The 22,915-nt window shown below is 30.6% G+C and overlaps 1 protein-coding gene across 17 annotated transcripts in view; it reads right to left on the reverse strand.

Annotated features, from left to right (window-relative positions):
• bru3 (bruno 3) overlaps positions 1-22,915 on the reverse strand; it is a 456,798-nt gene that overhangs the window by 28,088 nt on the left and 405,795 nt on the right. For all 17 annotated transcript variants that reach the window (XM_015984037.2, XM_064357773.1, XM_015984039.2 and 14 more), the window contains one exon: positions 14,254-14,333. In XM_015984037.2, coding sequence (XP_015839523.1) covers positions 14,254-14,333 — 80 coding nt within the window. The remainder of the gene's footprint in view (positions 1-14,253; positions 14,334-22,915) is intronic.

The raw sequence follows: 22,915 nt of genomic DNA on the forward strand, positions 1-22,915 counted from the left end.
ACCTTCTCTTAAAAAAAAAGTGACTGGACAATCATTCTTTAGAGTTTTAACGAATTTTTTGTCTTTTCCAAAATATTTTCACATTGGCTCGTTATTAGACGAATTTATCTTTTTAACAAAAAATGTTAAAAGTTCTGAAAATATTTAACTCAAATTTAAAAATAATTTTGTTTGCTAAATTGTAGATAATAATGGTGGCATCCATATAATTTTCTTAGTTAAAATTATTGCAACCCGATCTCAAATTACATTTCGAGGAAACGCTGAAGTTCGTTTTGAACAGGTTATATAATTTTAATTAATTTCGTTCGAAAAATGAGCGAGTTTTTCACCTTGTTCTCATAGAATATGTAATTACTCGAGTCTTTGATGTTAACTTTGTTTCAATTTGGCGCTGCATATCGTTGTGATGCAAAATAAATACAATGTTAACTGAGCTAAATAATAAATTGTTGTGTACTTAATAGCTCTAGCAAGAAATTAATTAGAAAGTATCAAAGAAAATTACACCGATAGCATCTTGTCACTGTGTTCCACCCTTTGGGAAAGTTTGACTTGTGAATAATAAATATCACAGCCACGTAACTAATTTTCCGTGAAAATAAACAAGACTTGCACTGTGGCCCTACGGGCGCGAGTGTGTTTTTTAAAAAATCAAACGTTTTGGAAAATGATTAGCTCCAAATTTAGGGAAACATGATGCAACAAAAACAAAAACAGAGTAAAATAAATAATTTCCGGTAACCGGATCGGTTTGTTTTTTCGATAATTAGCCCACGGCTCGAATTTCGTTGTCACTTTCTGATAACGAGTGATAAACAAACCCGTGCGAAGCTTGCTGTCAATTAAATATGAGTTGTCCTCGAGCACGAACATCTACTTTCTCATTCCTTCGCTTTCCTCACTTAATGCATTTAAGAGGAAAATTATGTCAGTTAACAGAAACAAGGGAACAGCTAACTAGAACTAAAAGCCCGAGTTGGAGTTTATAAATGGCTTATGCGACGCGACCACAGAACCTTCTCCTTCTGGGATGGCCGATCATGTTAAGTGATGATCCTGCTAAGTATTCTCGACAGAGTCACGAGTGCTTTAGGATTAAGTGCGCAACTCAACAAATTAGCTTGTTTTCTCTCTAAATATTATCGAAGAAGTTTGATGCTGGGGAGAACGTATCTACTTGGCAACGGCTTCTAAACCCTTCACGAGGAAAATCGGAGCCGGGGGCGCACTCTGCAGTACGGGGACGAGCTCACTTTTGACAGGGGTGCGTTTGATTGAAAATTTGTGAGGGTAATTAAATCAATCGACAAAAAAAGCAGAACAAAATAATAATTTATTTGGCGAAAAAAGTTACAATAAATATACAGACACGTCAATGTAACAATAAAACGTACAGTCACGATCAAAAAGAATGACACCCCTCAAACCGTAGCCACAATGTTTTCGATGTGTATGTTTGGCTAGCTTATAAACTAGCTGGACAATTTATAAACTTGACATTTATGGCCTAGAAGATTTTAATTTTATAGATACGGGTTATTCTTTTTGATCGTAACTGTACAAGCAATATTGAAATGTTATTAGCATTCTTACAACAAGTGCATAATTTGTTCATGTCAGGTTATATTGTTGTCAACTATTATAGTTCAAGAAATTTTGAGTTATTTTAACTTTACCGTCAATTTGATTAATATATACGTCACAGAATTGTGCTAATGCAATTATGTATAAATATTGAAAGTAGGCAGTTTACTTAGATAAATAAGAAAAAGAAGAGGACCGAAAATTGATGCTTGAAGTATTCCGCTTTTAATATTTTCCAAATTTTCCGTTTTTTTGTATTCTTTTGCATATGGTCTTATCTGGTACAGTGTGCTAAATAAGGTCACATGTTACAAATTAGTTATAAACATTTAATTAATATTTAACGTGCCTACATAATAAATATGAAGACAACGTCTTATTGCAAGAATATTAAAGTATCAGTAGACTAACGGAAATAACGTTAATATTTTAGTATTGTGAAATTAAGTGCATAATTTGTTGATGCCAGGTTAAATTTTTGTCAACTATTACAGTCCATGAAATTTTGTATTTTTAACTTTACCATCAATTTGATTAATATATACGTCACAGAAATGTGTTAATGTTATTATGCATAAATTTTGAAGGTAGGCCGTTTACGAAGGTAAATAAGAAAAAGAAGAGAACCCAAAACTGATGCTTGAGGTATTCCGCTTTTAATATTTTCTAAATTTTCCGTTTTTTTGTATTCTTTTGCATATGGTCTTATCTGGTACAGTGTGCTAAATAAGGTCACATGTTACAAATTAGTTATAAACATTTAATTAATATTTAACGTGCCTACATAATAAATATGAAGACAACGTCTTATTGCAAGAATATTAAAGTATCAACGGAAGTAACGGAAATAACGTTAATATTTTAGTCTTGTGAAATTAAGTGCATAATTTGTTAATGCCAGGTTAAATTTTTGTCAACTATTACAGTCCATGAAATTTTGTATTTTTAACTTTACCATCAATTTGATTAATATATACGTCACAAAAATGTGTTAATGTTATTATGCATAAATTTTGAAGGTAGGCCGTTTACGTAGGTAAATAAGAAAAAGAAGAGGACCCAAAACTGATGCTTGAGGTACTCCGCTTTTAATATTTTGCAAAATTTCTGTGTTTTTTGTATTCTTTTACATATGGTCTTATCTAGTACAGTGTGCTTAATAAGGTCACATGTTACAAATTAATTATAAATATTTAATTAAAATTAAATAATAAATATGAGGACAAATTCTTATTGCAAAAATATCAGTATACTAGCGGAAATAACGTTAATATTTTGGTCTTGTGAAATTAAACGTAACTGCAGTAAAACCTCAATTGTTACGCAACGTTTGTCTATTATAACACATACATCATCAAACACATGCTAAAGAACAGTTACAAAACATCGACAATTAAAACAGTACAACTGAAACAATATATTTGTATAAAATTTAAATGTAAATATATAAACATACAGGCTTCAATTGTCACTCTTTTGTTTTTTAGGATGTCGAATTTAATTTATTGTCGACTATACAAGTTTTCTAACTGTTTTGTTTCCGCTAATTAAGACAAAAAAATATGATCTGAAGCATAAAAAAATAATTTAAAGGTTTTACTTTGATGACCTATATCTGGTAAAAAAAGGCATAAACAATTTTTGGTCATAGGAATTTTAAATTCAGTTTGATGTCCTTGATCAGCACCCGAGAGATTGTACGATTCTTTTGAATCATCCTGTATGTAAAAAATAATATTGTTTATTGGATGAAGATTTTATGGCCTTAACATGGCCTTCTTGGAACAAATATTTTATTCTAAATAAAATTTTTACTATAAGTGTCTAAGTTTTACGTAAAAAATAGCCAGTTCTTTTGTTAAACATTAGATTTTTTTGTACTTTTCAGTAGACTACATCCATAATATTGATATTAAAAAAGATCAACAAAATTAGTATTAAATTTTCCTTGCCAGTTTCAGCCATTATTATACTAGATCATGTTTCCCTGCTTAGTTTGCAAATCAAACGTAAAATTTTTTTAATTAAAGATTGAAAACGGCTGATTCTACATCAAAAGTCTCTGAAAAGTTAACATTTAACACCACTCTTGCAGGACTATGATAAAATTACTAAATATATTGTCTAAAAAATTTCCTTTTACCAGTGTATGAGTTTTTCATAAACATGTTCGAGAAGACAAATATATTAAACACGTTTAAAACTACTAGAGAATTAATGTCTTATTCTTGTTCTTGTTGTTAATTGTACAATAAAGTCACCGGTAAATAATTATTTGTTTTTTTTGTAATTGAATATTTTTAAAGTTGTCGAAAAAATTAAAATCAGGGGTGCGATAAATACATATAATATAATCAAATTAATGGTTTTGACCCAGTGTTCAGTCAGACATATAACTTTAATGTTTGAATAAGAATGAGCAAAATAGTCTCGTATGGTTGTTTTCGTTTTTATCGCCAATATCACAAAGGAGACGAAACGTGAAAACTTGTTTGAAAATATGTTATCAGAAAGCCATCTTTTTGGCGAGCACTTCTTTGACGCTTGTTCTTGGTGTGCTTTGTCCTGCGGCCATCTGCCGCTGGCAGCCCCCACACTCGAGTCTAATGCACACGTTTCACGTGACGTCGTTGTGGTAAAACCTAATGAAGCAATTACTACCTAGTGCGATCCTTCCGAAGAACACTTGCATAGCAATTCCACAACCGCATTCAATTTCGCAGCGAGCACTCCGACGCCTACGTTATAATTAAATTTTCGCTACGGTCCTCGTCGCCGTGTAAACATTTTACCTTTAATCCTCGACTCGGCACTCACCTCTTCGACGACAATCGAACGTTTCCATTAAACGCTTCGACAAACAGCTTGCTGGATTATTAATGGCACTGTTGTATGTTCGAATTGACTTTACACATAAAACCAGATCGACTGATAAACAAAACCGACTAACGAGGAAAGCCTCCTATTAACGGATTTATATGGAGCACCTGCCCGGAAAGTGCCTCAGAAGCACCGAAACGGATTTACCTGGCCGGGAAGACGCCACTCGACTTCGTTACAAGTTTTAATGGCACTTCATAAAGACGCTATTACTTCATTAAGTGGAGCACCTACACGGGGTTTAAGCACGATATTATTACCCCGATACGATAATTTGACCTTAATTGACTACCGGATTCAGTTTATAGTCTACAACTTTAATAACAAAAAATTGCAATACCGAATAAAATATAAGGGCTTAGGGAAACGAGAGATTGATGATATCTATTCTACCAACAGAATCTCTTCTTAGATTGTATCTTTCTGAAGCTGTTTATATTACTTGTTTTATTTTTCTTATTGTTTGATATTTTTTTATATATTTTTATATTTCTTTTTTTGGAGGTTATTATTTATTTTTTATATTTTATTTTTTCTTTAATAAAGGCGTATTATTATTATTATTATTATTTCGAAAAAAATTACTGAGCAATTACTAGCAACCTGCAGTGATATGGTGATTGTTTTTAGAAAGCGTTAGGAGTCAAACTAGATATATAAAAATAGTGTAATTAAATCTACACTTTAAAAAATGATTTAAGTGTTTAGAATCTGTTTTACGAAAAATTATCAAAAATTGATAATCAAGAGTTTGTATATTTATTTATTTATTTATTTTATTTTTTCGTTAATAAAGGACTATTATTATTATTATTATTATTAATATTGTTATTATTTTATTATTATTATTATTATTATTATTATTTCGTCTGTCTTGTAGTTATTGTTAAAATAAAAAAATTACTTAGCAATTACTAGCAACCTGCTGTGATATTGTGATTGCTTTTAGAAAGCATTAGGAGCCAATCTAGATATTTAAAAATAGTGTAATTAAATCTTCAATTTGGAAAACTATTTAAGTGTTCAGAATCTGTCCTACGAAAATTATCAAAAATTGAAAATCATAGATTTGTAGTTCTTGAAATATTGGATCAATTATTAGTAACTTAAAATTAGATTCTTTGTCAAGCTGTAGAGTTCACTTTAGGAAATTGGTCATTTGTTGAAGTTGGACTATTTCCATTTTTTTAAAGGCTTTTGAGAGATTGTCGAAAATTTAACAGGATATCTATTATATTATCTCATAAATTCGATTGCTGTTAAAATGTTTTAAGATCTAAATTAGGTTATTATCATATTGAAATTAGATCTACAAGGTAAAAAATTGTTCTAAGATTCAGAATCTTTTTTTAGATCTTCTATACGACTTGTAATGTTTTAGGTAATTATAAAAATACAGTGAAAAATTGGTAACTTAAAAATTAGATATTTTTTTAAAGCTTTGAATTCCAACAAGAATTTAGAATCTCTCTTCTTAGATTTTTTCCGATGGTTTTTTGTTCTTGAAATATGAAACTGAAGCTCTAAAGACAAACTAGAAACTGGATCATCATGAAGTAGGCTAAATATGCAAAAAATTGTGTAAAGTTTCTAATTCTGTATTGACTTTTTTCTACCTTTTGTTTTTTTTTAAATCAACGGAAATTTATTGGAAAATTAATAACTTAATTATTTTTCAGGAGGTTTAGAGTTCAAACTAATCATGTTAAAGTTGAAATTATAAAGAATTATCCAGAAATTCAAAAACTACTTTTCTTTTTGAATTGTCTTTGAATTTCGAGTTTTGAGAAATTAAAGAAAAATCTACTATTCATTCCGATTTTGAATCAGTTATTGAATTTTCTCTACAAGTTTTAGTTTTCCAAATATTGTCGAAAATTCAGTGGAAAGTTTTCAGTAGACAGAGATATCATTAAAAAAATTACGATCAAAAACAGAAACGCGATGACGTTTAAATTACGCTTAACCAATGTATGTTAATTTCTTCAATAGTTTATAGTGTCTGAAATATTGAAGAAAATTTAATAAGAAATTGATAATAAAAAATTACATTTCTAGATGAAACAACAAGCTAGAAGTTAGAAACCCTTAAAGACATTCATGAATTATTTAATGGTCCAGATTCTGACGTTACTTAATTCAACTTTTTTGAAAATATTAAAGAAAATTTAACGAGGAATTTACCATATAAAAAAAGTTCCTGAAACTTTAAAGTTTCAATTAAAAGATTGATTAAGTTGGAATTGAATTAACGGAGAATTGTCCAAAAATTCAGAATTTGAAATAAAAGATTATTTTTTTTAATAAGATTGTTTTTAAATAGTTTTAGGATACCAATTGGATTCTTGATCTTGAATCTGTTACTAGTGTTTTAGATACTTAGGAAACTCAGTAAGAAAATGTCAACAGAAAAACTGTTTAAAATTGCTTTGTTAGGTCTTAAACCAGCAGCTCATGCTTTTCAAGTTAAAATTAACCAACGAAAAATTGTCGAATTATTTAAGTTTTCCTACAAAAAGGAACGTAAATTACGAATCTGCAACTGAAGGATCGAAAAATGTAAAGGCAGTCGCATTCAACTGATCAAAGTAGGAAAAAACAGATTATTGTTTTAATTTTTGAAATTTTATTTTTGTGAAATTACTATAAACATTTGTTTGAAAGTGCATTAGCATAGAACTCCGTCTGGTGCATCCCTTGTTAGCTTAAACTCCGTGAACTCGAAAATGAGGTTGATTTAAGTGGCTGAAATAACACAAAGCTCGTCCAAACACCTCGCTAAACACTTGTCAAATTGTAAACCGAAAAAAGACGCAAACTTTAACCTGATTGACATAAAAAGCATTTCGTCGTCCTAACGAAGGAAACGAAGGAAAAAGGAAGCCAAAATAATAAGGAATATGATGAGCTGTTTCCTTCCGATGTCAAATTATTACCCTCTTATTACCCTCCCTTTCGTCATAATTTAAGGTAACGTACCTTCGTGATGGAATAAATTGGTGTCATTTTGGAAACATCCCGACATTAGACACTTATTACTGTTATCTGGAACCATAACATCTAACGATGGCGTTCGGTGTGTATTTTCAGCACTATATATCTTATTACAAGTGAAAAAGCGAGCTTGAGCGATCGCATCGGCCTGTTATATCATCGACGATAATGGTTGACACGGGGCTCAATTTTGATTTAATGGCCTGGCTGATGATACAAGACATAATAACCACCGGGCTGGAGGATTAGGGGCGTTATCGGATTGAACACCTGTGGTAGGAAGATGTGATCGATACGTGCCATGTCGTCGGATAATTCCCTCATTAATTCCCGAAAAAATCGAAACAATCTGGATGGGAAAGCCCAGACTTGGTATTCTTACCGTGACGGCTTGATAAAGTAACACGAGGGAAAGTTTGCCTTATCTTGACAAACTCCTGTGTGTGTGGATAATAAATACAATTATGAAGTTAGGAGCCGAATAATACGATTTATATTCGCAACCTAAATTATAACTTTCGAACAGACGCCAAGATTTATTGCAAAAAATTCTGATTTCATTCCAAGCTGTTACAGTTATTAATAATACGAGTGCGAAAACACGAGCTTAAAGCTCGAGGGCTGTGTTATGCAACGAGCGCATGCGAGTGCATAGCTAGATACCCGAGAACTTCAAAAACACGTGTTTTAAAATAGAATTTAGGTATTAAAAAGAAGGATTAAAGAGTTACCAACAAAAAAATATTTTTTTAATCGTGCATGATCAAAAAAAGAAAAGAACGCAATTTCTGTTTATTGCTACAAAAACAAAACTTTTTTATTTTTTCGAGCTTTAAGCTTAGATTAGGAAATAAAGGTTGTTAGGATGGAAAATGTAATCTCATTACGAGCTACTTAACAGTTATCAGCGACTTTAAAGCTGACAAAAACTTAGTAAAATTGAATCATTAATGATAATGAGCCATCTGGAAATAATTAAGTTAATAGGGAAAGAAAAGCAGAACTACAAAAAGTTGTTTGCGAAGTTGTTACGTAACCGGATGCTAAATAAATCAAAGGAGGGACCAATTAAATATTAAAATGGATTAATTATTATTAAATTTATCTGAGAATAAATGAGCCCAGATCTACCTCAGACTGACTTATTTCTGGAAATACGTCTTCATTAACGTTTTAATAAAAAACTAATAATTTGTTACAAGTAATAACCCGCTATTGAAACACATCAACTGGTTTTAATAATGTATTACGTCGTATTTATATATACAGGATGATTTTTTTAAGGCCTACATTAAATTTTTTTTTATCTTCTAATGTTTCGTTTACATCTGAGATTTCTCTCTAGACATTTATGTCAGGTGTCAGACAAAAAATTTCCGATAGAAATTTCTTGCAATTTCTTTTCAGCACTAAATATACGTTTCTCAACAAGTTTTTTTAGTCATTCATTCTAATTTTTTGTCGCAATACAAGGTCATTCCATTTGAAAAAAATTGTTTTATAAATCATCATTTTCAAAAAATCATAGTAGCCTTGCAATTTGACAGTTGACAGTCCCAAAAACTTGAGAATACCCTTCAAACTTTTGGCTATCAAATGCAATAAGAATTATTCACTTTTTGTAAAAAGTTTTCGACCTGTAATATAAAAAAAATATTAAAAAATTGACACACGTCAAAAACTATGACAGACAAGTTTTAACAATTTAAGTACATTTTACTTAGTTTCAAGAACCAAATTCAAAAATGCAATAAAAATAGGTGGTTATTATTTAAAATATCAAAGTTGACGCCAATTTTTCGTAATTTCGGAAAATCAGCCATTTTGAAAATAATTTAGTTGAACTCAAAATGGTCGATTTAGATTGTATACAAAATGTTAAAGCTCTAGCTGTATTAAAAGTTAAAAAGTTTCTAATGGAAGTACTAAAAGAATCAGCCTGTACAGAGTTAGTCAATAGTAGGTTACTTCTGACATGTGCTAAGATGCAACCAAAAATACTAATTGCACTTATCACTTGGAACTTGGTTTTTAAAAACATTAATTAAATCATCACTGTTTTTTTATCTTTTAAATAAATAATAATCCATAATAAAATTTTAGCAAAACTGTTAAGACAAATTTGACACTAATTTAATTTTTTTAACGATTACGGGTCTGATGAGCTGGAATCAGTATTATTGGTTGCATATTTATAAGAACTCAGAAATAGCCCACTATTGACTCACCCTGTATAGAGATGGTCACTTCTGGAAATTCTGTAAAAGTTTGTTCTTAACAAAAAAAGTTATAATTTTGTGGCAAAATTAAAACGTTTTCAAGTCAATCAACCCTATTTCATTTTGAAATAAACACAACATTGCAAATGGCAAGGTTGGAACAGCTTGATTTGACGCAAGTAAATCGACGTTTTAATTAAAAATGTTGTATGAAAAAAACATAATTGTCGGTAAAATTCATTGCAAACGTATGAATGTTGCATATTTTTGGTTGAAAGACGACGGGTATGAACCGCCCGATTTTACGACCCCCTCGAGTCGGCCGATGATGTAAGAAAAGTCGTAAAATACAAGTTGTGGATGTAATATGTGCCAAAATAAAGAGTCTCGTCTCGTGAATTTTTGCTCACTTTGAAGAATGTTTTAATAAAATTCAAAGGTCCCGTGCAAATATTAGCACATTTAATTAAATTATAATTAAACACGGGAGCGCTCATAATTTCTTAAACGATGTACCGAGCATCATGGCTCTGTTTTAATCCATATAAAACGGTACAGTTCACTAATGTCATCTAAACGTCTCATAATTGTGTATTCATGCATAATATGACATTATTTAAGCTTGCGTTAATCGCTCTCTCCGTTATGAAACGCTTTTAACAGTCATAATTTCGACTCACTGCACATCCCCTCGTCCTTGTTCAACTCCAAGGAACAGGTGATGGTGAAAGACGGACGAGCCACGGGTCGTTCATTACGTCGCTAATTAAGAGAGCAATTTTTTCTTATTTATTTGCTTGATACAGGACCCGAGGCAATTAATTAGTCAACTCGCTTAAGATCCTGTGTTGTCGGTTTAAATAAACAAACTTAACGCGATACGCTAATTGAACCAGCTATTCCAGGCCTCTTCACGATGGAAGATTACGCTTTAATTGATCGGAAATTTCAATTTAAGCCAACAATGGGTCGATAAATAACAACAATGGCTCGCTCTAACCCGGCGCATCCACCAAAATTTAACACAGGAAAAATTATTTCAAACAATCTCATCAGAAGGAAAAAGAAATGTTCACACAAACTAAAAAATTGCCCAACTACCCAACTGTTTTGTTTGTTAAAAATTATAACCAATGCAAAAGATTTGGTTTTCTGATAATTTTCCGGCAGCGGCTTAAAAATATTATTCGCAGTAATGCTTCAATAAATACTGACTCTAAATAATAATAATAATACATCAAATCAAGTAAAAATTCCATTGAAATTGAAAAATAACAGATTAAAAATATTTATATAGTTACTTTTAACCCGGCGCATCCACCAAAACTGCAATTATTTTATTTCTTGTTTCATTACTGTTTTTCATTTACTGAAATATTTTCTCTTGTCGATGCAGATTTCTAGAACGACATTTTCTACTTTTTTCAGAGCTTTTAACGTTTATACTACACTTTTATTGATGAATATTTAAGAAATATAAAAATATTTTCTTTCATTTTACAATTAAACAGAGCTAACTAATAAATATATGAAATTATCTCATGTTTGAGAGAAATTGTGTAAATAATTATGCAAATTTTTATTGTGTAACAAAACAAGCGTGATAATGTAAACGTATCGTTCTAATGCCGTTTTAGTGCACTAAGTGCGGTCATAAATCACCCCCAACGAGCCATACTTAAACCTCAAGAAATAAATATCACTAAAATGAGAAAAACTGTTAAGTAGTTGTAAAGTTTTGCTAAAGAATAATTCAATAACTTTATTTTTTTAATGCAATGCAGTGTACGAAATGTGTACGTGAAAATATTGGAAATTGTTTTTCCTCCCTTAATTAATCTGTTTACAATCAATATGCGCAAACAAGAGGCATCCAGCCGTGTTTAAATTATAATATCATACAAGTAAAATTCATTATTTTGCCCGCTTTAACAAAACACCGAATTAGTCCTATTGAAATTGTCCCGGCGCATCCACCAAAACGCATAATCCTCCCATCTCTTGCCCATATATCCGGAAGCGTGAGGTTAAGCGTGACTAATTATTTTGGTATCAGGCTGGATCCCGTATTGATAAATTTCTATAAGAGGTGAGTTAGGCCATTGCTATTATACCCAGCAGTGGACATTTCCCACAGGATTACGTGTACACGTGACACGTCCTAGTTATAGCCTCCACCATCATTATTTAAATTTATTAATGGAGTTTGTCGCAAAAATTTGAATTACGTTTTAATTTTATCACGCCCATCCCAAATATGCAGATGGAGGGGAGATAGTGGAGGGGGTTTTGATTCACGACTCTCGTTGCCTCAGCTTTTTACTAAATTGTAAATAGCTGCTTTAATTGGTTATAACTTGAGTCCGAATCTTTAGGAAGTTAAAAACTTACTTCGGTCTCAAAAAAAGTTGTACATTTTTTATTAATTCCTACAGCAGTAAAAATAAAAACATAATTTTTTAGAAACTAAAATGCTGAAATGCTGAGAATAAACTTTAAAGTGTATTACTGAAACACTAAGAAACTATGAGATTAAAATATAAATTTTTGATTTGTGACTGAATTTGGTACATTTTTGAGTTCTGTGAGGAAATTTTGCGGAACAATTGAGTTTTTGCTAAACACAAGTGTTACACAAAATTTGAAATTTTCTTAGAAGACAGCGAATTTTCAAGATTGGCCATATTTATTAGTCAGTTACTCATTTTTGGGATAAATGAAACACCAGTGCACTGGTTTTAGGGCCGGCCTTTCCTACAGAACGAAATCACGCCTTAGGTGTAAATAAAAGGGTCGATTCTGCTTGGTTTTTAAAATACCTTAATTTTTTTTTGGACTAGACTAAGAACAAAAACTAAGAATCCGAGAAAAGTAGGACTTTCACACAACTAATTAAAATCTTCATCTTAAATTATGATTTTTGTGAGAAAACTTTGGAAAACAATTGAGTTTTTGTAGAAAAACTGGCGCAATTTTCAAGTTTTATCCACGATTTTTGAACCCAAGTATATCAGAAAACCTATTTTTTTTAGAAGAAAGCAAATTTTCATGATTAAACGACAATTCTTGGTCAATTACTCATTCCTGAGACAAATGAAACACCAGTAAGCTGGTTTTAGGGCGCTCTTCTTCACAGAACGGAATTTTTTTGACGAAAACACATTATATAAATTTATTATCCAAAAACTCATAATCCTAGAAAAGTAAGACTTTCATACAACTAATTAAAATCTACAATATCGGTTTAAAAAAATAATAATTACAATTATAATAATAAAAATAAATAAATTTTTAAAATTAAAATTAACAATTGGTGAACACTGCAATTTTGTCACTTCTACGTAAATTATTTTTTTATTATTATTTTTATTTATTTATTATATTTTTTGTTCCAAAATCAAGGTTGATACAAAAATTGTTTAAAATTAAAAAATTATTTAATATAGAAAATTAAAAGTTCAAACAATGACAAAAGATTTTGGCGCTGAAGAACGAAAAATACAAAAAACTAAAAAATTTTGAGAAACTAAATGACTGAAAAACTGAGAAACCGAATAAACTGTCGAACTGGAAAAAACACTAATAAATTTAAGCATAACATTCTGAAAAAGAACCAAAACAATAAGAGACTGAAAAGCTAAGACTACAAAAAAAACCTAAAAATCAGTAAGATTAAAATTATGTAGATCTAAGTGACTGAAAGTGTATTAATTAAAAAACTATGAAACCAAAATGTAAAAACATTAAAAAGATGAGATAGTAAGATCACGAAAAACTAAAACGTTAAAATGTTAGAGCCTGAGAAACAAAAATATTTAGATGTATAAATAAATTAACTAAAATCATAACATTTTTAACTAAATACTAAGTAAGAAAAAGAGGAATAATATCTTATTATTAAAGAATTAAAAATTAAAGATTTTAGACAAAAATAAAAAAGGTGTCAAATTGTTAACAAAACAAATTTAGTTTGAATTTTAAGAAAATCTCTTAAAATTGCGTGTGATCTTAAAATGCGGTCTCTAGTTATACCTGCGTAAAGTGGTAAAGTGGTCGGGATCGTACGTTCAAATAAGTTTAATTGTCGAATAAAATTGTGTTTTTTTTAGTTTTTTGTCTGATTTTGTAGCAATTTTTGCGCGTAACACGAGAAAGCTCTCCTGCGTCTAAACTCCGAGCAAACAGAACGCTCAAGTGGCCATAATGACTGAGTACACATAATCTGCATAGTTCGGCGTCCGCCTCCGAATGGGGCATATGCCCGTCGCTATTGCCTCATTTGCAACCTGCAGGTCGCTCTCATTTCCATAGAATAACAACCGTTGGCGGTTTGTCGGCGAACGCAGCCACTGCTTTCGGTGCTTCATTAATATTGCATGCTGTTATGTATTTGTTGGCTGTGATGGGCCCGTACACACTCCTCTCGTAAATAAAGCGAATTTCGAGTGTGGTCTCGCGAACACACCCATCATCATGCATATTCCGGGCTTTAACCGAGCGACTCGTTAATCAACGAACGACTTGCTTGGGTTTTTCCCCATCGATATGATAAAGAGAAGAAAGTGCAACTTACCGGCATAGTTTGGCTCCCGTGTAAGCTATTAATGGCCGCCTGCGCTTCCTGATGCGAACTGTATTTCACGAAAGCGCAACCTATAAACATAGAAAATGACACCATAAATTAAAATTGTATCGCCGAGGCATGGCTTATTAAAAGTAATTTTTTTCGCAACGATACCGCGACGGTATTTATGCGCACTTTACCTCCCCGATCAAAAATACAAGAAAAATCCTATTCTGTCATATAGTCATAAATAAACTGATTTAAAATAGTTTTTACCCAAAATTTCCATTTTTGAATGCCAACAATTGTATTGAGTAAAAGAGTTGTTGCTAAAACTGTTGATAATGCGATATAATTTCACATAAAAAGTTATTTTTTAGTTTAACTAGAAATTGATTCTAATACTGGAAATCAAATAACCGAAAAAAACTGCAAGAACTGTGCCTTCAGTTCGTTTTTTTCTTAGTAAGTAGTTTAGTTTTTATATTTTTTTACATATACTATGTGTTTTTAAATGATTCTCATTTAGTTAACTTTGAAATTGGTTTAGAAAGAAGAAGATAAAACAAATTAAGAACAAAATTTACAAATTGTCAATTAATTGATTTTAAAAATTTCGTAAAAATGCACCTAAGTTGTTATCTAAATTGTCAAAGCTTATTTCTGAATTGGACACTTAATAAATGGAGAATGGTAAATATTCGGTGTCAAAATGCCTGTCATTAATTTTATAAAGCAGCAATTCTGATTTAACATGGAAAATTTACAGACGACTAGATGACAATCATTTAAAAACACTTTGTACATTTAGTGGTTTAATTAAATTTTAATAGTTTTCCCGTTTATTTCGACTAAAAAAATCAAATATTGTTTAAAACCACTGTTTGACAATTTTAAACCATTTAACCACTCGTACAAGGACGAAAACATACAAAACAAAAAGCAAAGAAAAATGCCCTATCCTATTTATTTGAGACATAGAATTAGAAAATTGGTTTATAGAAGAGTAAGACTTCTTTAATTAATAAATATTATTATTCTTCAAAGATTTAAAATGTAACATTCCCAAAAATAGAAGAAACTAGTTATTTCTAGCTCTCAGTAAAAAGGATGTGATCTAGTAAAATTCTGAACAAATATTACTTTTACTAGTTGTAATTGTTATCGTAAAAACACGATTTTAGTTAAAACCAGGAAAAACTAGTTTTAGTGAACTTGTGAGAGTCAGATTGTTCTAGTTTTTGCTAGGTAAAACTTGAATTCACAGTTAAAACGTCTTAGAAAAAACAAGTTTTAACTGAAATCTGGTAAAAACTGTAACATAACTAGTCACAGACACCAAAGTAAAAAATAAAATAAAAAAAACCTAGTTTATCAGTTTTCTGGTAATAGTTTAAGATAAAAACGAATGAGCTAAATAAAATCCGTTTAAACCAATTTTCAAAAATCATTTTTATTTATAACCTAGTGTGTATAAAACATAATCATTTTTTTATTTTTCATTTGTAACTGAACTAAACAGTCTTTGTCTAAACTTTCTCCAACAGCTTCATCATTAAATACTAAATACCTAAAAATGTGGTAAAAGTATTTTTGTTGAAAATAATTTTATTTAAATAAAGACATTTTTTGAATCATTATTTTTTGCAAACGCTGCGAATTGCTAACTGTAAGCGATAATTCTTTGCGCACCGCCGCATATTTATCAAAACGCTGGAAATACGGTTAAAGATACTAAAAAAGTGTAAAAAACGTTGTTATAGAAGACTGAATTTCCTATAAAAAACTTCACCATACCTACAGTCAGGTATAAATTAACTTTCCGTTACTTGACCACAGGTAAAACGAAATAAATTCGTTGCTTCAGTGTCTTTGAACGCCTTTAAGGCCTAAACCGTTGATGATAAGGACATGATCTCGTGGACTTATTTAAAGAAAATGTAATTCTCTATAACTTTCTCTTAACATTTTTCTTGTATCTTTAATTGTATTCGCAGCGTTTTAAAAAATACGAGATGAAGCGTAAATTTTAAATTATAAATAATTTTTTTCTCATGTTTCTTATAAAAACTTTAGTCTGTTTTTCTCAGTCTTTTAAAAGTGCAACGCTCAACTTTTTGGCATTTTTCCAAGTAATTAGTAAATTTTTACTCTACCGTACTATCTTTTTGGGTTCAAAAAATCCTGCAATTTTGTATCTCTTTTCGTCTCCTAAGTTATAGTCCTCCGTAGCTTGTCTAAACCTGATTTATTAATTTTATCATCAAAAACTAGTAAAATGAAGGAAAACCCGTTCTTACCAGTTGTTGAAAGGTTTAATATGAAAACGAGAAAACTTGAAACTAGTTTTAACTAACTTCAGTTTTTTCTAATTGAAAAAGCAGTTCTTTTTAGTTTGAACTAATGACAAGTTAAAGACTTAACTTAAATAACAAGATATTATCACTACAATTTCTAAAATGTTAAATTTTAGTTATCTAATTTAGTTTATTTTTCGTATATAATAATTATAATTGTTTCAATTTTTGTAATATGAAGATGATTCGATTTAAAACTAGTATTGATGAAGCACCACGTAATATACTCGTATCTGCAATTTTGAAGGCTCTTCAAGTTTCGTAGAGGAATACCGAAATTTGCTCCAATTCCAGTTTTAACGAGTTTGCTATCTATACGTAATTCCACAAAATGAAAACTTAATGAACTGGTAAATGTTCGTAGTTATAATAGACTAATTTAATTTCAACTAATACGATGCTACATACTGAACTAACAAACAGTTGTGCAACAGTATACACACGTTGCAATTTTTATTAAACGTAATAAAACTAATCAGGAATATAATTCAGCGAGGTAAATATAAACTACAATGAATTAGTCGTTGTTATAATTGCAACCATTGAAACCCAAACTTCATATTCCCCTAACTTTCCCCCAATTCCAGCTAGTTAAAACTTGTTTGTACATCCACAACTCTAATTAATAATTTCACATTTCGGGCTCGTAAAAACCTTTTAACCACACTTTCTCTCGAAATAAATCGCGCAAATTCAATACGCGCCTGTTGAAAATGCAAAAACCTAATCCGCTCTTCCCCAACTTCCGAACAAATTCCAATAAAAACATGCCTCAGTTTTAACGGAAACTTATTGAATAATCAAACGCGCAACAATTCTTAACTTCGGGAAATTATATTCGAGGAAAATTCTCCATTGAGAATTTTTCGATTTAAACCAAATTTGACAGTACAGGGTGACTCAGGGGCTGTGTAATCGCTCTATAACTTTTTTGGTAATTGAAATATTTCTATGCTGCTTTTATTACACGATAGATCGACTTAAAGTCCACAAACTAAAAATATTTTTATATTTTAGTGTACACAGGGTGTTGTGTACAGGGTGTACAATATTTTTTTAAATGAAACACCTGCCTATATATTTTTGTATAATTGGATTCTACGCAAAAAAAGTAACTTTATCTAACTATTATGGGTCTATCTCTTTTCGTTTCGAAATTAATCAACTTTTTGTTATAAAAAAAAAACAATTTTTGAAAAATCACTGTAAAGTCACTTATGAATATTTTCAAGCAAATTTGCAACAGAAAAATTCAGAATACCTTATAGTTTTAGAAAGTAGACGACTTTTAGTTAAAGCTCGCAGATAATATACAGAGTGTGTCAAAACGCAAAATGTTGAGTAATTCATTTTTTTTCAAATGGAACACCCTGTATTTTTTTATGTATCGATCGTATTTTTGATAAGCTTTCTAACAGTACGAGTTTGCATAGCAAATTTAAAATGTTTTTCAAGATTTTTCAAAAAAAATGTATTACAAGAAAATTTGTTATACTAGAATCGGATAAGTCAAATGGTAATTAATTTTTTGATATGTACTAATGTGCCTAATTACACTAGTAATCTAGTTATTACTTAATACATAAATTAATTTTGTTCATCAAGAATTAATAATAAAATAAATAAAAAAACAAAAAAAAATTGAACACTTTAAGAAATAGTTCAAATTTGCTAGACAAACCGCATATCGTTAGAAAGCGTATGGAAAATGCAATCGATATGTGTAAAGAAATATATGGTGTTCCATTTGAAAAAAAATGAGTTATTCAACTTTTTGCGTTTTGGCACACCCTGTACATTATCTGCATGTTTTTCAAGTAAAAGTCGCCTATTGCTAAAACTACAAGGTCTTTAAAATTTTTCTGTTGCAAATTTTTCGGAAAATATTCATAGGCGACTTAGCAGTGATTTTGCAAAAACTGGTCAATTTTATAAAGAAAAGTTAAATAATTCAGAAACGAAAAAAATAGACCCATAAAAGTTTATATAAAGTTACATTATTTTTTTGCGTAGAATCCAATTATGCAAAAATATATAGGGTGTTCTATTTAAAAAATAAAACTTTGGCTCACCAGCCTCTATACAACAGCCTGTGTACAATAAAAATATTTTTAGTTTTTGGACTTTAAGCCGATCTATCGGATATGAATATTTGCCGCAAATGACTTTTCTCCGCAGTTTTTCTGTAAAGCAGTGTGTTTACAGAGTCGGGCTCACCTCGTCCATAGAGTTAAACACTCTCCTTTTCTTTTATTGCACGTGTGTCGGCAAGGCAGGTATTTTATGAGCGCCGGTCCCTTTATATTGGAATTCCGTCGAGTGTATTTACAAGATCGGATCCCGGAGCTGCAATTAATTGGCGATTTTCACGAAACAAAGACCTGATCTCGTTTTCGAAATGAATGCACGGTGCTGTGAACCCGACGCCAGAGACGGGGCCCGTGTTTTTAATTTCAGGGGAAAACACTTGTATTTGTGGTGGCAACTCGGGTAGAAACTTATAGCGTATTAAATAAGAATTGTGTATTCCGAGGGTTCGCTTTGGAAGAACGTCCGGAGCGTGAAATATTCCGGGGCCTTTGATGATATCACCGATCGAGAGGATGCCGGGAAAGAAATGAAAACGTTTGCGGTACTGGCAATCATCACGGGCTTTGTGGGTCGAAAGGATTGGAATATTAGTGCACTGGATGGATAAACACTGAATTCAGGACGGAATTTCGACCTACATACCGGGGAATAACTCGATACCCAGACTTATTTGAAGTAGAAATAATAGAGAATTGCAAAGCCTGATTATTAAGCACGTTTCAAAAAATAACGACGAATTTTCGCTTCCTAATTACGTACAAACAAAGAATTTAATAAAATTAAGCTGTCACTAAGTTTTCACAAAAAAGAACACAAAAAATGGCTAATTCCAAAAGTAATAAAAAAATGCTTATAAAATCATTAGATGACTTTCTAAAGATAAACTATAAGAAAGATTGTACATTGTTTCAATTTAAAAAAAAATTCAGATGCTGATATGGCCAAAAACATTGACCTAAGAATAATACAATATTTTCAGATAAAACCGCCAAAAGCTTGATTTTAAATAAATTAAGAGCCGGTATATAAAGCTCATTTAAAGTTAATTGCGTTGTTAAAAGTTAACAACGCGAAGGGACCAACCAAACTGCTTCAATTTGATCACGTGATCAGTTAATCACGCATTTAATTACAAATTAAATTAATGACGCTTCTATAAACCGGTTTTAAGAGCTGGTTTATAGAACATTTCTATTGCAATTAAATTTTAATCGCGATTAACATGACATTTGTCAATGTCAAGTCTCAAAACAATTTAACCATCGTGTGTTCAATATAATAAAAAATAATAAGTTGAAATAATAAAATAAATGAAAAAAATAATCAGAAAAAAATTACACACATAAAGAAAATATACTATACGTAATATATACGTAATAAAATATACGTAAATATACTGAGTGAGTTTAAAGTAACGCATAAAATTCATATTCATATTGTAGGTCACATTTCAAAAAATCCTCAGATAGGTCGAAGTTATTGCTGTTTGAGTAATGACTTCATTTTTAGTTTTTTTAAATATCAATCGACATTTTTGTTTCCTGTTTTTGATAGTATACTCCCTAATCTTTAATAAGTATAAAAAATTAAAAAAATAATTAAAAAAGTTTATGCCTTATTGTAAAGAACAATGTTTTTTGCTTTTTTTTTGAAAAATTACAATACAAAAATATAAATTTTACGTAAGTATTTAGCAGTAAACGCTGTGTAATTACTAATAAAGTTTTTGAGATAAAGTAAAAAATATACTTCTAGCAGCCTTACTCTGTAAAAAAAACATAGTTTATAAGTTTAAAAACAGTGCTAAAAATGAATAAAAATTATTGAAAACTAATAAATCAAAATATTGTTTATTAATAAGGAAAGTTAATTAAAAAAGTTAAAGAATATAAAAATAAGACAATTAACAGTATAGCTTTTTCATAATAGTGTTTTATTTTTCCTAGACTTTTCCTTGACGATCAACATTTTACTCAAAGTGTATTTGATTTTTAAAATTTACGAAACTTTGTCACAACCCGATTTTTTAATATACTCAAATAAAAATGTCAAAAAAAAATTAAAAAAGAAATAACAATACGTGTAAAAACAAAAAACCAACTTAACCTAATTAGGTGTTTAAAGTTTTCCCCCAAAAAACAAAAAAATTGACCTCACCTGACCAGACCTGACCCGATTTTTTAACATACTTAAACAAAAATGACAAAACTGGTTAATTTTCATGAAAAAAAAAAGATAATAAAACGTGTAAAAGCCAAAAACCAACTTAGTCAAATTAGGTGTTTAGCGTTTTCCCTCAAAAAACTAAAAAAATTGACCTGACCTGACTTGACCTGACCCGACTTTTTAGCATACTTAAACAAAAATGTCAAAACTAGTTAATTTTCATAAAAGAAATTAAAAAAAGATAACAAAACGGGTGATAGCAAAAAACCAACTCATTTTAATTAGGTGTTTAACGTTTTCCCCTAAAAATAATTAATTTCTTGAAAATTATAAAATACTGACCTCTAAAGATAGGTCAAAACAAAATTTAAAAGAATATCAAATTTTAACGAAAGTAAACTTCATTAAAAATCTCAACACAAAGAATTTTCAACATTCTGGAGTTTATAAAAATACAAAACTTTTAATTAATTCTTAAAACACTCGTAGAAGAAAGTTTGACGCTTGATACCAAACTTTAAATAACTACTATCAAAAAAATCGCCGATCAGTAACAGCAGCTTTCTCCTGTTAATCGTTCTCAAGAAAAAAAAAGATAGAATAAAGTATAGATTTTTTATAATATTAAAAAATTGTGTCTCCATCTCCGAGATGTTCCACCTGTCGTCCCATCCAACCCCCACAAAGCATGAAATTATCGTTCTTCTGCGCGTCATTCCATCAAATAGGGTGTCTAATTGAAGCCGCAAGCAAGCAAGTGATGTTGTCGTGACCCTCGGGAGAGAGAAACTGTCTAAATTTAAAAGTTCACACGACTGCCTGTCTCCGATACAACAGATCCGTTCTTTTAAATCGAAAGACACATTCTTTCCCGAGATTCAGGGAAAGAAAAAACTTTCCAGGTGATGCGGTAATTCCTTAATTCGGCACAAACGCGAAAGGCACTCGTCTAGTAAATGGAAGAGATGAAGAAAAGCCCAACACAAAGAAATACACAAATCTGTTTCTGGCTCCTAGTAACGCTCTACCTTTGCCAACTTTGGCTTCTTTGTGGACTCCATCAAGCGGAAAAGAAATCCCACTTCGGTTGTTATTAACTTTCAGTATGTAGAAAAGTTGGGAAATGCAAGGAGCTACTCTACCTGTCGCTCAACTGCGTATATTTAATACGTTTCACTACTACTCCGGCGAAATGTTTTGCTTTTTCTTCGCTAGACATGATTGAAATGTCGAATGTTTCACAAAATCAATAATCGTCTACATTATTAACATTATCAATTATTTCTAGCTACAATACACAAAAGTCAATGCTTGGGATTAATCCCAAAACTAAGTGAAATTTTTCGACTGAAACGCCACCCTAGCTGTGTTAATGGATTGGGTTTTTTCAGTAAATATAACGAACAAATGCCCTTCAGCCTTGCGAGTTTTGCTAAATACATTTCATTCGTAAACGTAAACTTTTCATGAAATGTATTTACATTCTAAATGTTCGTTTAGTCATCAGTGATGCAAAAATACAGCACCATGTATCCCGTTTCATTAAAATAAATACTCCTGAAATAATCCTAATGTTTTAGATAGATTCTACCAACATTTTCCCAATTCCTCCCCTAAATTAAATTTCGCAAGTGCCTTGAATACTGACGATTTTTCTGAAACGAATCGCGACTTCAAAGATGATATTAAACTGACAAATGAGTTAATATAAAGACGCACATAAGAGCGAAAATATTGTCGGATCTGGAAAGATTACCGTTTCTGATATCGCCTCCAACTTCCTGATATCATAAAATGCAACTAAGAGTTTAATAAAAGTTTAATTAGGAATTTTCCCCATAACTTAAAATTAACTCAAATCTCATCCGCTACTGTAACCTACTTTTGAAAGAAAGTAAATTAAACATCAGCGGAAAATGTAGGTGCTTATTTTGTTTCGCTTTTTATTTACGACCAGTTGGAGAAATCATCTCTCAAATGGCTTAGGAAATAAACACGGTGTTCCAAAAACATCAAATACATTTTAAATTCATTTGTTTCTTTTCCTGCTTTTTTCC

The sequence above is a fragment of the Tribolium castaneum genome, chromosome 7 (assembly GCF_031307605.1).
Source record: "Tribolium castaneum strain GA2 chromosome 7, icTriCast1.1, whole genome shotgun sequence".
In the NCBI taxonomy this organism is placed as follows: Eukaryota; Metazoa; Arthropoda; class Insecta; order Coleoptera; family Tenebrionidae; genus Tribolium; species Tribolium castaneum.